Source organism: Felis catus, chromosome A1, assembly GCF_018350175.1.
Source record: "Felis catus isolate Fca126 chromosome A1, F.catus_Fca126_mat1.0, whole genome shotgun sequence".
NCBI classification, from domain to species: domain Eukaryota; kingdom Metazoa; phylum Chordata; class Mammalia; order Carnivora; family Felidae; genus Felis; species Felis catus.
The window spans coordinates 97,505,120-97,520,075 of NC_058368.1; the positions used below are offsets into that span (position 1 = coordinate 97,505,120).

Consider the following 14,956-nt stretch of genomic DNA (forward strand, 5'->3'; position numbering starts at 1 on the left):
CTAAGGAAAGATCATGGGTAATAGCTAGAGAGCAAAAATAATCAGAAAAGTAGCATTTTCCATAAAACATTTTTTCTTACCTTTTTTTAAAAATAGGTGTTTTAATCATAGAAAATATGTACTTATTATAAAAAATAGTGAAGTGATAGAGTTGTTAGGAGAAACAACGAAAGAAAAAACCTATTTCCTCCAACCCTAAACTCTTAATTGTGCTTCTATGAGTCCCATAAAGAGTTGAGACTTCCTTATGACATATATGGCACACGCATTTCTGATCATCATTATATAAACATGTTTATATTTCCCATGAACATTATTTTTTGACATTTATTCAGGCCTGTCTACTAGTCATTTTGCCTGGGCGTTTCACTCAGTAGCAGAGGAGGAACTGCTAAGCATGCTGCCGGCCATGCAGAAAGATGATCCCACCTGGTCGGAACTGAGAGCCATGGGCGTGGGATGGTGGGTCCGGAACACCCGCACCTTACGCAAGTGCATAGAAAAGGTAAGTTGTATTTTACTGTGGTAGAAAAATGAAATAATTAATGTATTTTAGGTGTTGCTTTAAAGAACATTCCTTACTCCCTTTCTTGTTTCTATTTTTTAAGTGAATCAGTAAAATGCTTTGAAATAGCCATGATATTTCAAAATATCTCATTAATACAGGATTTTAATGTTTATATTCTAATTCTTCCATTGTAGTTGATACATTTACTTAGTATGTGTCTGATTTTTACAAAATGATGTGTATACGTCTTGGAAAAGTAAAATAGTACTGAGGAGCTTGTACTGAAGAGCATCGTCCATGTGTTCCCACCTCTCTGTGTCTTTGGAGGCCACCACCCTGAATTACTTTTGAAATTATAAAAAATGCACGCGTTCAAGTGTAAAATATGTGTATATGTGTGCGTATGTATACATAAACATCCATGCATTCGTGCACATATTTTCTTAATTCATTGGTCATTGAAATAATGTGTGTCGGTGTGGTATGTGAGAGAAGTTATTTTGTTTGTTTAAAAATTGTTTCCGTGAAATTTTGACCAACATTTTCTAATTATAGGTAGCTAAAGCAGCCTTTTATAGAAAGAATGATCCTTTAGATGCTGCCATTTTTTACCTTGCAATGAGAAAGAAAGCTGTGATTTGGGGCTTATATAGGTAGGTAAGAAAACTGCTTCAAAATGGAAAACTTTTCGTAAGGAACAAGTGTATGAAATAAAGTCAAGATTTGTTGTTCTTGTTAATTGTGACTCATGTACATTCTTAGTTATTTTTGTGTTTAGGGAGAGATTCATAGGAAAGAAGCCCAAGTGTTTTCCAGAATAGAAAAATCTTGATGACATCACTTTAGGTTTTAGGTTTATCAGTCCAGGAAGCCATTTTCTTATTTATTGTAAGAACTTCTCATGGCATTTCTTTGGAACAAAGAACTAAACCAAAGACTTGTCTCTGTAGTGGGGAAGAAGACGAATTGGTGGAATCTGGAACAGGCATCTACCCTCTGCCCTATTACAGATTCATGGACCAGGCTATCCCTCCAAACTACCCTCCTCCTGTGCGCCCCGACCCCACTCTTGAGCAAGGATCACTTGGAATTTTCTCTTTTACTTATTCTTAGCAAGACTTGATAAACATGATTACTAAAAATAGTTCATCATTTATTTCACACTCTGTTCCAGGTGAATCTATATGAATACAACTTTGAGGGGAAGATCATGGGCACCAGTCAGTTTTCTCAGAGACTAGATCTTTTAGGATTGTTTTGAATCAGGATAAATAAATTCCTTAGGTTTTGATCACCAGTAATCCTCCAGTGGGCAGGCAGATGTATAGTAATCCATACATGGGCAAGTGTTTCCTTTGAGTCTTAACTTGTAAATGGCTGACTTTATAAAATTGGTTCTGACTGTGGAAACATTGTGCTTCAAAATTTTCATACATTTTTTTTTCTTTATAGATCCCAAAAAGACACCAAGATGACACAGTTTTTTGGACACAATTTTGAGGATGAGAGATGGCGTAAAGCAGCTTTAAAGAATGCCTTTTCTTTGTTAGGCAAACAAAGATTTGAACATTCTGCAGCATTTTTTCTTTTAGCCGGTTGCCTCAGAGATGCAATTGAGGTAATGATGAAACTTTTTTAATAAAAGCATTGTTGGGGCGCCTGGATGGCTCAGTTGGTTGGGTGTCTGACTTTGGCTTGGGTCATGATTTCGCAGTTTGTGTGTTGGGACGTGATTTCGCACGTCGGGCTCTGTGCTGACAGCTCAGAGCCTGGAGCCTGCTTCAGATTCTGTGTCTCCCCCTCTCTCTGCCCCTCCCCTGCTTGCGCTCTGTCTCTCTCTCTCTCTCCCAAAAGTAAATAAACATGAAAAGAAGCATTGTCAGCCTTTTAAGCTTTTTATGTAGGCTTAAATTTTTATTTTTTAATTTGATTTAAGAATAGCAGAAATTGCATAAGGCTAATAAATACATAGTAATATTTAATAGTGACTTTTAAAAATCCCATCATCTAGGGGTGCCTGGGTGGCTCAGTTGGTTAAGTGTCTGACTTCGGCTCAGGTCATGATCTCACAGTTCAAGCCCCACCTCAGGCTCTGTGCTGACAGCTCAGAGCCTGGAGCCTGTTTCCAGTTCTGTGTCTCCCTTCTTTCTCTGCCCCTCCCCTGCACTCTGTCTCCCTCTCTCTCAAGAATAAATATTTTTAAAAATTTCAGATACTAACAGTGCCTTTTTTTTCATCTAGTTATTAGTGAGTCAGTCGAGTTTATCTTAAAATGAAAGATGCTTCTGCTTATTGATAACCAGTATTTCTCTTTTTGAAGGTATGTCTTGAGAAACTGAATGACATTCAGTTGGCTCTTGTAATAGCAAGACTCTATGAGTCTGAATTTGATACATCTGCAGCATATAAATCTATTTTACGTAAAAAAGTTTTGGGAATTGATTCTTCTGTCAGTGAACTCAATTCATTGAACATAAGTATGCATTATGATCCTTTTCTTCGGAGTATGGCATATTGGATTTTGGAAGATTATAGTGGTGCTCTGGAAACATTAATAAAGCAACCAGTCAGAGAGGATGATGGTAAGCTACATTTCTAAGATGTTAATAATACAGATAATAATACAGTTGTTTTAGTATTTGCTGGGTGCAGAACACACTGTTGGGTGCTAAGGGTAATACAAAGCAAGTTGAAAACATGGTCTAAGACTTTTAAGATTTAGTTGGGGACACAGAGTTATGTATATACAGTTTTTTGGTTTTTTTTTTTAGGAAAATCCTTTTTTTCAGAAAAATCCTTTGAAAACCAAGAACTTTGGATTTTCTGTTTTTATAAAATCAGTGTATTCGACATAAGTATTATCAATATTTGAATATAAATTTTGAGGAAAGTAGTGATAGAAAATCCATTTTTCTCAGGTGCAAGTTTGTGTGTTTGTTCATTAGTTTTATAATTTTTATAATAAAAATACATTCTTTAAAGAAAGTTGACAAGTGATAGGATTAGTTTTTTATGAGATGAGTGAGGTAGAGAATTTTTTATAATTTACCTTTTTTTAAGATCTCCTTTTGTTTTAGAAATCCCTTTTGCTTAAGCTTTTCTAGAGGTTAGTATAAAATGGAATCTTTGTATGAAATCATATAAAAATGATGGGATATGCTTTTCAAATCTTTTTCCATAGGTAGAATTGAATTATTTGTAATAGCTGGTATCCTTTGTGTCAGTCATATCACTTGAAGTACTAATTGGAAAAGATTTTAGTTGATAGGTTTTTACATAGCATCATTTAATGAGGAATATCATGAGTCTTACTGTGAGAGAATTGTGAGAAAGCCATGTTCAGTTGTTGAAATGTCCTGGCCATCTGAGCTAAAGATTTCCAAACTGACTTGTCTGTAATGAAGGGGGAAAAGAAAAGGCCTTTGCCGGTCACTTTTTTATACCTACACATATTCATGTCAAAAATGTATTTTGATTTGGTATTAATACATGATCACATACTTTTAGAGTCAAATTCTCTATTCTAGAAGAAAATTTTAAAAGGTAAGAGTGGCTTGGACTGGAATAATAGGAGCGGAGGCTCAGAAAAATGGTGGGATTTGGAATATAATTTTCAGGTAAACTAGGTAGGACTGGATGTGAAGGGAGTAAGAGTCAAGGATAACTCCTGGATTTTTAGCTTGAGGTAAATGGTATGAGGAAAACCAGGAGCAGGTTTGGGGGGGTGTTGTTTTAGATAGAGAAGCCCTCTCTGATAAGCTGACCTTTGAACAGAGACCTGAGTGAGTTATCTAGTAGCTGTCTGGATAAAGAGTGGTTTAGGCTAAGAGCACACTAGATAAAGAGACCTTGAGGAAAGAGTATGTGCATGTAAATGGAAATGTAATGTAGGCCTTTGGATATAGCAGTCTAGATGTACAGGATGAAGTTGGGCTTGAAATAGATGTGCACGTTACCAATGTCTAGATGGTATTTGAAGCCTTGGCACTGTATGAGTTCACTCAGCGAGTGTAGACAGAAAAGAAGCCAAGCACTGAACTCTAGGATACTCTTAACATCCTCAAGTAGAGAAGATGAGGAAGATTTAGCACAGCAGACTGGGAAGGGATGTTGAGGGAAGTAGGAGAATAAGAACTATGAGTGTGTAAGTGGATGTTCAAATAATCTTAAATTATTACCTGAAGAGGCGGAAATCAGTATAACCTCCGTTCTCCTTTTATGTTAAAACACTTTCATGACAAACGTGTTCTTGTCTGTTCAATGCCATGTGTGAGGGTGATCTCTTAGTAAAATTCTGTTCGAAAGACCAGGTGGGTAAAGGTGCCATAGAGAAAAAGACTGCAGTACAACTCTTGAATTTTTCTTAGCTGATAAACTTAATTTACTTTCAGATCAAGTCATGATGTCAGCCTGTAATCCTGCAGTTTTTAATTTCTACAATTATCTAAGAACGCATCCTCTGTTGCTGAGACGTCATTTTGGATCATCTGATGTATTGTCTACACACATGAGTTTAACGGGAAAAAGTGGACTGGCAGGAACAATCAATTTAAGTGAAAGAAGATTATTTTTTACTACTGCCAGTGCTCATTTAAAAGCTGGCTGTCCTATGTTAGCTTTGGAAGTATTATCAAAGATGCCAAAAGTCATCAAGAAAACAAAACCTTTTTGTAGAACATCGAGTTTTCTGGATACTAGTAAAGACTATTCTCCTTCTTCTCCAGTGAACTTGGATGCAAGGGAAGATAAGTCTTCTGCTGTTGATTGGTCACAGTCAGTGATGAATGGTTTTGGATCTTCTTCAGAGGGTTCCTCAGAGAAGCAGTCAAACTCCACTCTTTCTTTTGACTGGAGCCAACCAAGCGTTGTATTTCAGGATGACTCTTTAGAATTAAAATGGGACAGTGATAACGATGAAGAAAATGACGATCTCCCTATCTCAATGAAAGAACTGAAACCTTTACAGAGAAAAACGGTGAAAAAAGTAGATGAAACAAGTTCTAATTATACAGACACACTCAGCACACTAGATGAAAATGATATTTTGAGTCCATCAGAAGACATAATTGCAGTTCAGTTAAAATTTAGAGCATGTTTAAAGATTCTCACTGTAGAACTTCGTACTTTATCTACTGGCTATGAAATAGATGGTGGAAAATTGCGTTACCAACTCTACCACTGGCTTGAAAGAGAGGTAATAGCTCTTCAGAGGACCTGTGACTATTGTTCAGATGGAGAAGAATTACAGTCTGCCCTGGACGAAAATGGAGATGGATTTGGATTAAATGAAGATTCTGAAGATTTGCTTCAGCAAACAAAAGTGAAACAACTGAGAGAAAATTTTCAGGAAAAAAGACAGTGGCTTTTGAAATATCAGTCACTCTTGAGGATGTTTCTCAGTTACTGCATACTTCACGGGTCCCACGGAGGGGGTCTTGCATCTGTGAGAATGGAGTTGATTTTGCTTTTACAAGAATCTCAGCAGGTATGTAAGTTACACAGTGGCCAGTTGAAATAGTACACACATGAGAAATGGTTTTTGATACTGCTCTTTTGGTTTTTAAGTATTAAAGTTGTTGATTTTCTTCATTATGGTTGCTTTAAGGAATACCGTTTTGTGTTAGGAGTTTGTAGCGTAGTGTGTGTATAATGGTTTCAGGATCATTCTCCGTCAAGCCCTGTGATCTGCTGCATTCATACTCTGCTTTCTTACGTGAGTGCCTTGTGAGGTGATGAACTTCTCCTTAGGATAAAAGGGTATTGTCCCCTCATTTTCCTCTATAATTGGTGGAATGTTGACCTCCTCAGGTCCTAATTCTGTAATCTGTTATGCTTTTAATTTTGAATTATTTTGAAGTTTTTCCAAGAGACTTCTGAAATAGTAAAGTAGTAAATTACCACTTTAAATAGTTGATTAACCTTTTTTTTTCCCATTGTTTTTAAGGAAACATCAGAACCCATATTTCCTAGCCCTCTGTCAGAGCAAACCTCGGTACCCCTCCTCTTTGCTTGTACTGCCAGTGCCAAAACAGTAGTTGCCAATCCATTACTGCACCTTAGTAACCTCACACATGATATTCTGCATGCCATAATAAACTTTGATTCACCACCCCATCCTGACATCCAGAGCAATAAGGTAAGTATGCTTGGTTCATTCTTTTAACTTACCTGTATATTATGATAAAACCGAAAGCTAAGTGTTAAGAAACACTTATTAGAAGCAATTTTAAACATCAGACTATACATAGGGATTGTCACATTACTAAGTTTATATTTTTTGATCAAAGAGAACTTAGGGTTGTAGGCCAGGCTGACCTCACTTGTATTCTCATACCCAATAGGGTACTTCAATTTTAAATTTAGTTATTTAGTGTTATTTAGCCACTTTATTAAGATAAGAGTAATAGGTGTGTATGCAGATACATGAGTAATTGTTTTAGCATTACAATTAGGGGAGAAGCTGATTGATTTTTAGAAATAGGAACTAAGTATTATGGTATAAAATTAAAGTTTTCCTTTATTAATATTAAAACATGTATTTTAAGGATATGTGATTCTTAAATTGACTCCAAACTTACTGAATCGGTACACATGGTTATCTAGTCAAGCACATCATCTTTTCATCATCACCACTGTACTTTATGTACAGTTAATATCACATTCCATGTTTTATCTTTACTCTCCAAGCATACTGAAATCCTTTAAAGTATGACCAAGTTTGGACTCCTTTTCTCTTTTTCTCTTAATAGTCTGTCGTCTGGTTCTCGCCCACCTCTCAGGCTGCGATATCATACCAGTTCAATATTCTGCTTGCCTGAATATTGCCTACAGCCTTACCCTCTTTGATAACCTTAACCCTTGTAATTTAATTTTGCCGCTTTTCCTGTCCTCCTCTAGTATAAATGCCCACATGGTATATAATACAGTAAGGAATTTAATTTTGTTGAGATTTTGCTCATTTTAGCTAAACTGTATCACATACTTAATTTTAATAATGAGCATACACTTGGTATATCAGTTAGCTTTTGCTGCTTAAGAGCCACCCTGAAACATTAGTAACTTCAAATGGCCATCATTTATTTTGCTCATGATTCATTGGGTTGGCTCCTCAGTTCTAATTTGGGCCAGCTGGACTGACTGATGTCTGGATATTTTCATTTGTCTTCCATCAGCTGGTACGTTGGCTGGATTCTGGATTAGGATGGCCTTATTTGCATTTTGGGTGGTTGGCACACTATTTCCAGGGATGACAGGAGAATCTGGATCATATGGGTCTCATCTACTATGAACCAAGCCTAATGTATTGGTCTAGGTTCTCTAGAAAAACAGAACAAATAGGACTTGTGTATGTATATGTACAGAGCAGTTGCCTTACATAACTATGGGAGCTGAGAGGTCCTAAGATTGGCTGTCATCAAGGTGGAGGAGACCCAGGACCTATTGTGTAGTTCAAGTCTGGGTCCAGAGACCTGACAACCAGAAAAGCCAGTAGTAGTATAAGGTACAGTGTGAGAGCCAGTAGGCGTGAGACCCAAGAGGAGCAAGTGTTTAAAGGCAGGACAACACCAGTGTTCCAGCTCAGTACAGCCAGGCAGAAGTTCCCTTATATTCAGCTTTATTCTGTTTAGGTCTTCACCTGATTGGGTGAGGCCCGCCCACATTAGGGAGGGCAGTCTGCTTTACTGAGTCTGCCACTTGTACCCGTGTTAATTTCATCCCACATCACGCTTACAGACATAACCCAGAATGTCTCCCCAAATGTCTGGGCACCCCATGGTCCAGTTAAGTTGATGCATAAAATTAACCATCCCACCTAGATTATTTTTACATAGTGGTTGCAGGGTTTAAAGAGCAGCAATAGGAGAATTTGCAAGGCCTTTTGAGGACTAGGTTCAGAACTCATATAATGCTTTGCCTTCTTGGTCAAAGCAAGTCACAAGGCCAGCCCAGGTTCAGTAAGTAGAGAAATAGACTCCACTTTTTGATTGGAGAAGCTTAAAAATATTTTGATCATTTTTGCAATTTCCCATATGTGGGTTTTGTTGTCTTCTTTTAATATGATGATATCCTTGATTTTTGGTTTTAATCTGTGACTCTCCCATTTTTATCTGCATCCAAGACTGTCCTACTTCATAATTAGATCAAGAACCTGGTCTCTTTTTTTAAATTTAAATCCAAGTTAGTTGATGTATAGTGTAATAATGGTTTCATGAGTCGAATTTAGTGACTGATCACTTACATACAATACCCACTGCTCATCACAAATGCCCTCCTTAATGTCCATCATGCATCTAGTGCATCCCCACTCTCCTCCATTCCAGCAACCCTCCATTTGAAGAACTTAATCTTTTAATAGTCTAATCTAGTTTGCTTTCTGACCTGGATTATGCTTGTCAGATGTACTTCTTTTACTGCTTGTCATGCCATGTTTAGAGCCTTCTCTTCCTCAGTACAAATGTTTGCCCTTCAGTTGCTGTCTTTCATACCTTCTTCTTTCCCTAAATAATTTCCCTCTCTTTAGGTTCCTTGCTTTCTCTAGTAGCTAGAATATGTGGTAGCATATTCTTCAGTGACCTATCCATAGGTAAACTGTTATTTACCAGACTGAGCTTGTACATATTTTGTTTGAAGAAGGTTGAGTCTTGAAGGGCTTTCTTTTTCTTTTTTTATTTATTTTATTTTTTTTATGTTTGTTTATTTTTCAGAGAGAGAGAGCATGAGTAGGGGAGGGGCAGAGAGAGAGGGAGACACAGAATCTGAAGCAGGCTCCAGGCTCTGAGCTGCCAGCACACAGCACGACATGGGGCTTTGAACTCTTGAACTGAGAGATCATGACCTGAGCCAAAGTTGGATGCTTAACCAACTGAGCCACCCTGGTGCCCCAAAGGGTTTTCTTTTAATACATGGCTGATGCACTACTGAATAGCTAATGTCTTTTCCCATTTGCTCTTAAAATAGAAATTAGGTAGCCTGTGTGTGTTTTATGTTATCTGCCCACAGCCTTAGTGTTTTTAATTTGTCTGTAGTGAGACCTGTATAGGCATAAATGAATGTTAAGGAAAAAAAGGAAGTAGTTCATAAGGACAGAATAGTTTTTTCCACTTTTTTATAATGCTTATTATAGTTGGTCTTGAAACAAGTTTGATTTTTTAAAAGTTATACTTAAAGTAATTTTGTGGTTTTTTTTCCAGGTATATGTAATGCATACTTTAGCAGCCTCACTTTCTGCTTGTATTTATCAGTGCCTTTGTGGTAGTCATAACTACAGGTAAATATCTTTGTGAAATTGAGGAATGCTTATAGTAACTGATGACATTTCAGAATTTATATGCTCTAGATTTAGAAAAACTGTTTATGACAGTGTTTTAAATAGCACAGAAAGCATTTGAACTGAAGAGTACTTTTTTCCCCAGCTTTGAAATTTTGGTGTATGCCTTTCTGGTAAATGAATGCCAAATAGACCCTTGTCAGTATAACTCATTTAACTAACTTAGGAGTCATAGTATGCACTGAGATAAGTTCTCCTTTCTTAAGATCATTCTAGTTAAAGACATACATGTGAGCTGATAAGTGATATATATAGCATGACATTGTACTTGAGGCATGAGTATAATAGTATAGTTACATTGTCATTATATGCAATTATATATAACTACATACTGTTACGTGTAATGTATGATATCATACAATTATAGTATATATGATGTAAGATAGTAAAAGGCTCAGGGAGCCCAAAGGAGGGAGTAAGTGACTTGGAATTGAGAAAAATTTCACAGAAGAATGATGTTGGGGCACCTGGGTGGCTTAGTTGGTTAAGCAACCAACTCTTGATTTCGGCTCAGGTCTCATGATTCATGGGATCGAGCCCCGTGTCAGGCTCTGTGCTGACACCATGGAACCTGCTTGGGATTCTCTCTCTCTGTCTCTCTGCCCCTCCCCCACTCACACACTCTCTCTCAAATAAACTTCAAAAAAGAGTGATGTTGGCACAAAAACAGACACTCAGATCAATGGAACACAATAGAGAACCCAGAAGTGGACCCACAAATGTATGGCCAACTAATCTTTGACAAAGCAGGAAAGAATATCCAGTGGAATAAAGACAGTCTCTTTAGCAAGCAGTGCTGGGAAAACTGGACAACGACATGCAGAAGAATGAACCTGGACCACTTTCTTACACCATACACAAAAACAAACTCAAAATGGGTGAAAGACCTAAATGTTAGACAGGAAGCCGTCAAAATCCTGGAGGAGAAAGCAGGCAAAAACCTCTTTGACCTTGGCCGCAGCAACTTCTTACTCAACACGTCTCCGGTGGCAAGGGAAACAAAAGCAAACATGAACTCTTGGGACCTCATCCAAATAAAAAACTTCTGTACAGTGAAGGCAACAATCAGAAAAACTAAAAGGCAATGATGGAATAGGAGAGGATATTTGCAAACAACATATCAGATAAGGGGTTAGTATCCAAAATCTGTAAAGAACTTGTCAAACTCAAAACCCAAAAAACAAATAACCCAGTGAAGAAATGGGCAAAAGACATGAATAGACACTTGTGCAAAGAAGACTTCCAGGTGGCCAACTGACACATGAAAAAATGCTCCACATCACTCATCATCAGGGAAATACAGATCAAAACCACAATGAGATACCACCTGACACCTGTCAGGATGGCTAACATTAACAACTCAGGCAACAACAGATGTTGACAAGGATGCCGAGAGAGAGAATCTCTTCTGCACTGCTGGTGGGAATTTAAACTGGTGCAGCCAGTCTGGAAAACAGTATGGAAGTTTCTCAGAAAATTAAAACTAGAACTACCCTACGACCCAGCAATTGCACTACTAGGTATTTATCCAAGGCAACAGGTATGCTGTTTCGAAGGGACACATGCACCGCAATGGTTATAGCAGCACTATCCACAATAGCCAAAGTAGGGAAGGAGCCCACATATCCATCGATGGATGAATGGATGAAGAAGATGTGGTATATATATATACAACAGAGTATTACTCAGTGATCAAAAAGAATGAAATCTTGCCATTTGCAACTATGTGAATGGCACTAGAGGGTATTATGTCAGACGATATTAGAGAAAGACAAATAAGACTTCACTCATATGAGGACTTTAAGATACAAAACACATGAACATAAGGGAAAGGAAGCAAAAATAATATAAAAACAGGGAGGGGACAAAAACATAAGATGCTTAAATATGGAGAACAAACAGAGGGTTATTGGAAGGGTTGTGGAAGGGGGGATGGGCTAAGTGGGTAAGGGGCATTAAGGAATCTACTCCTGAAATCATTGTTGTACCATATGCTAACTAACTTGGATGTAAATTTAAAAAGAAATTAAATAAAAGTGAAAAATAAAAATAAAATGAAAAAAATGTGGTGTTTATGATTTTTCTCTTTATAGCCTAAGTTTCACTCTAATTTAGCTAGACTTTTAAAACATATTGTTTGACACTTAGGTATCTTTCCTTAGTGCTTTGAAATTCTCTTTCTTTTTTTTTTTTTTTTTTTGATTTTTATTTAAATTCCAGTTAGTTAACAAACAGTGTAATATTAGTTTCAGGTGTACAATATAGTGATTCAGCACTTCTGTACATCATCTGGTGTTCATCCTGCCAAGTGCACTCCTTAATCCCCATTACCTATTACCTATTACCATCCCCTCCCCCACTCTAGTAAGCATCACTTCCTTCCCTCTGGTTACGAGTTTGTTTCTTGGTTTGCATCTTCTTTTTCTCCTATGATCCTTTGTTTTGTTTCATTTCTTTAAATATTTTGTCTTTTCTTTGTTCCTTATTAGACAGGTATTGGAACATAGAGGTTTCTTTTATTTTTGTTTTAGCTTTCATTTTATTCATTTTTCCTTCATTTCAGGAGAAATCCTAGCTTCGTTTTCCAGACACTAACTCATTCTTCAGCAATGTCTTTTTATTTAGCCTATCTGAGTTTGTGATTTAGAAATTCTGTTTTTCATTTTTAAGATCTCCTTGTTGATTTTAATAGCCAGTTTTATTTTTATAACTTACAGTCTTTATTTCTTAATTGTTTTAACCTCTCTGAGTATAAAGCACATTCTGTAATGTTCTGGTATATCTGCTTCCTTAGGTGCAGGTCATTCACAGAGTTTGTTGTTTCTTACATGTTGTTACTCTTCCTTTGTGTTGATTTTTGATTATTTTATGTCCTTGAATTCTCTCATGAGAGTCTAAACTTACTACTCTGCTTATGTATTCTCAAGATAGCTTCAACTTGATATCTTTGGCCTTCGTCCTCCAAGAGTTCATTTTCTTGTCATTGAGTGTGGCTTTAGTTTCATCAGTATATGTTTAATTTTTTTTTAATGTTGATTTTTGAGAGAGGGAGAGACAGAGCATGAGTGGGGGAGGGGCAGAGAGAGAGGGAGACAGAATCTGAAGCAGGCTCCAGGCTCTGAGCTGTCAGCACAGAGCCCAATGTGGGGCTCAAACTCAAAAACCTTGAGATTATGACCTGAGCCAAAGTCGGATGCTTAACCAACTGAGCCACCCAGGCGCCCCTCTGTTTACTTAGTTTTAAGCTTAAAGTGCCTTTTACTTGGAGAAACTTATCCTGACTTCCCAAATTGTGTGCCATGTTACTCTGTTTTGCTTTTATAGCCCTGTATGCGTAGATTTTGTCTTTAAAAGCAATATAATAAAATGATTTGTGTCTGATACCTCCAGCTGACTGTAAATTTCATGGAGACAGAAACCACATTTTTAATTATATCCCTGGTACCTGGTGCATATACCTGATGTAACCTATCCTGATGTAGGGCTGACTAGCCATTAAATATCACACTGAACCTACACTGACTTTCTTTTCAACTAGATAATCTTGTTTTGAAATTTGATTGAATAGTTGGTAGTTTGTGGTCAATAGGAATTTAGTTTTCTCATTTGTATGTATTCTGTGTCTTTCACTAAATACTTAAAACATGACATGTGTTTTAATTTAGAAAATTTGCACGTTTACACTCAAAGGATACTTGGTTTTAACATAACACTAGACTATAGATAACAGTACTTAGATCAGTAATAACAGTATAACTAATAAATTTATATTTAAGATACCCTAGAAGTTAGATCTAAAATATGGAAATAATACATATGAAATTCATTTTAGATCATTGTATGTTATGTTTACTGTTTTATTATATTGTTATTGTAAATTATTCTTATTTAAATGTTTTCTTCCCGTAGTTCATTTCAAACAAATCAGTTTACTGGAATGATGTATCAGACAGTATTGCTTCCCCATCGACATTCTTTGAAAACAGGAAGCTTAGACGAAGCAGTAACTCCTAATACAGCACCAGCACAATGGCCAGGTACAAATAATTTGTATATATATATATCTTTATATGTAAATAAAATATATAAATAAATATACATATATGAGTTTTTTCTCAGCCTTATTGAATTAGATGAGGAAAAAGTACATTTGGCATAGTTTTGCTGTATGTTAATAACTGTTAACATAACAGTTAACATTGTTAGAATTGATACCACTTGAGTATTTCCCATTCGTTATAAGTTATGTAGTTACTTAACATTGGTATTTCCTTAGCCATTTTACTAAGATAACTCAAATGTATTGTTATCACTTTTTATACTTTTGTTATAATAGGAGATCATTTGTCATGGCAATTAAATTTTGTCTTTCAGATTTATAGATCTTCATCATTTCTCTAAGTTGAACAGATATCTCAGTGTTTGTGCATTAACTGTAATAACCTCTACTAGTCTGTGAATCTACAGAAGAAAAACTTTTAATTCTGATGTAATAAAGTTTTTTATAGTTGATTTTTTTTTAATTTATTGTCATTAGTAGCTATGTTTGTTGTTTGTCCTAGGCATAACTTCCCTGATTCGACTTTTGAATTCTTCTGGCGAGGAAGCCCAGTCAGGGCTTACCGTTTTACTCTGTGAGATTCTCACAGCAGTGTATCTTAGTCTCTTCATCCATGGCCTGGCGACACATTCTAGTAATGAACTATTTCGGATTGTGGCCCATCCTCTAAATGAAAAAATGTGGTCTGCTGTGTTTGGTGGAGGTGCGCATGTTCCCAGCAAAGAACAGACACACTCAAAACCTTTACCTGGTTAGTTTTTCATCAGTTTCATTTATTTATTTATTTTTAAGACTGGAACTTTATTTATTCATCTGAATGATAACTTTGTCAAGCGTAATGACGTTTTAACTTATTCACACAAAATTCTTATTACAGACCATTTTCTTAAAGCATGAACAAATAGTTTTATGGTGAAAATGCAGTATGAAGTTTCTGGTGCAGTTTCCAAACTTTACGATACTCATGCACCAGTGATTAGAACTGTCTAATGTAATTTTCTTAAATCTTTTACTATTGAAATTATCATTTGTTTTGAAATATACTGTAACTGTGGTCTTT

General features: G+C 36.4%; 1 protein-coding gene across 7 annotated transcripts in view; it reads left to right on the top strand.

Annotated features, from left to right (window-relative positions):
- The window catches only part of DMXL1 (Dmx like 1), a 135,511-nt gene that overhangs the window by 65,619 nt on the left and 54,936 nt on the right, over positions 1 to 14,956 (top strand). For all 7 annotated transcript variants that reach the window (XM_019831227.3, XM_019831235.3, XM_019831232.3 and 4 more), the window contains exons 20-28: positions 336 to 505; positions 1,064 to 1,161; positions 1,961 to 2,126; positions 2,829 to 3,090; positions 4,900 to 5,993; positions 6,453 to 6,644; positions 9,700 to 9,776; positions 13,746 to 13,873; positions 14,399 to 14,647. In XM_019831227.3, coding sequence (XP_019686786.1) covers positions 336 to 505; positions 1,064 to 1,161; positions 1,961 to 2,126; positions 2,829 to 3,090; positions 4,900 to 5,993; positions 6,453 to 6,644; positions 9,700 to 9,776; positions 13,746 to 13,873; positions 14,399 to 14,647 — 2,436 coding nt within the window. The remainder of the gene's footprint in view (positions 1 to 335; positions 506 to 1,063; positions 1,162 to 1,960; positions 2,127 to 2,828; positions 3,091 to 4,899; positions 5,994 to 6,452; positions 6,645 to 9,699; positions 9,777 to 13,745; positions 13,874 to 14,398; positions 14,648 to 14,956) is intronic.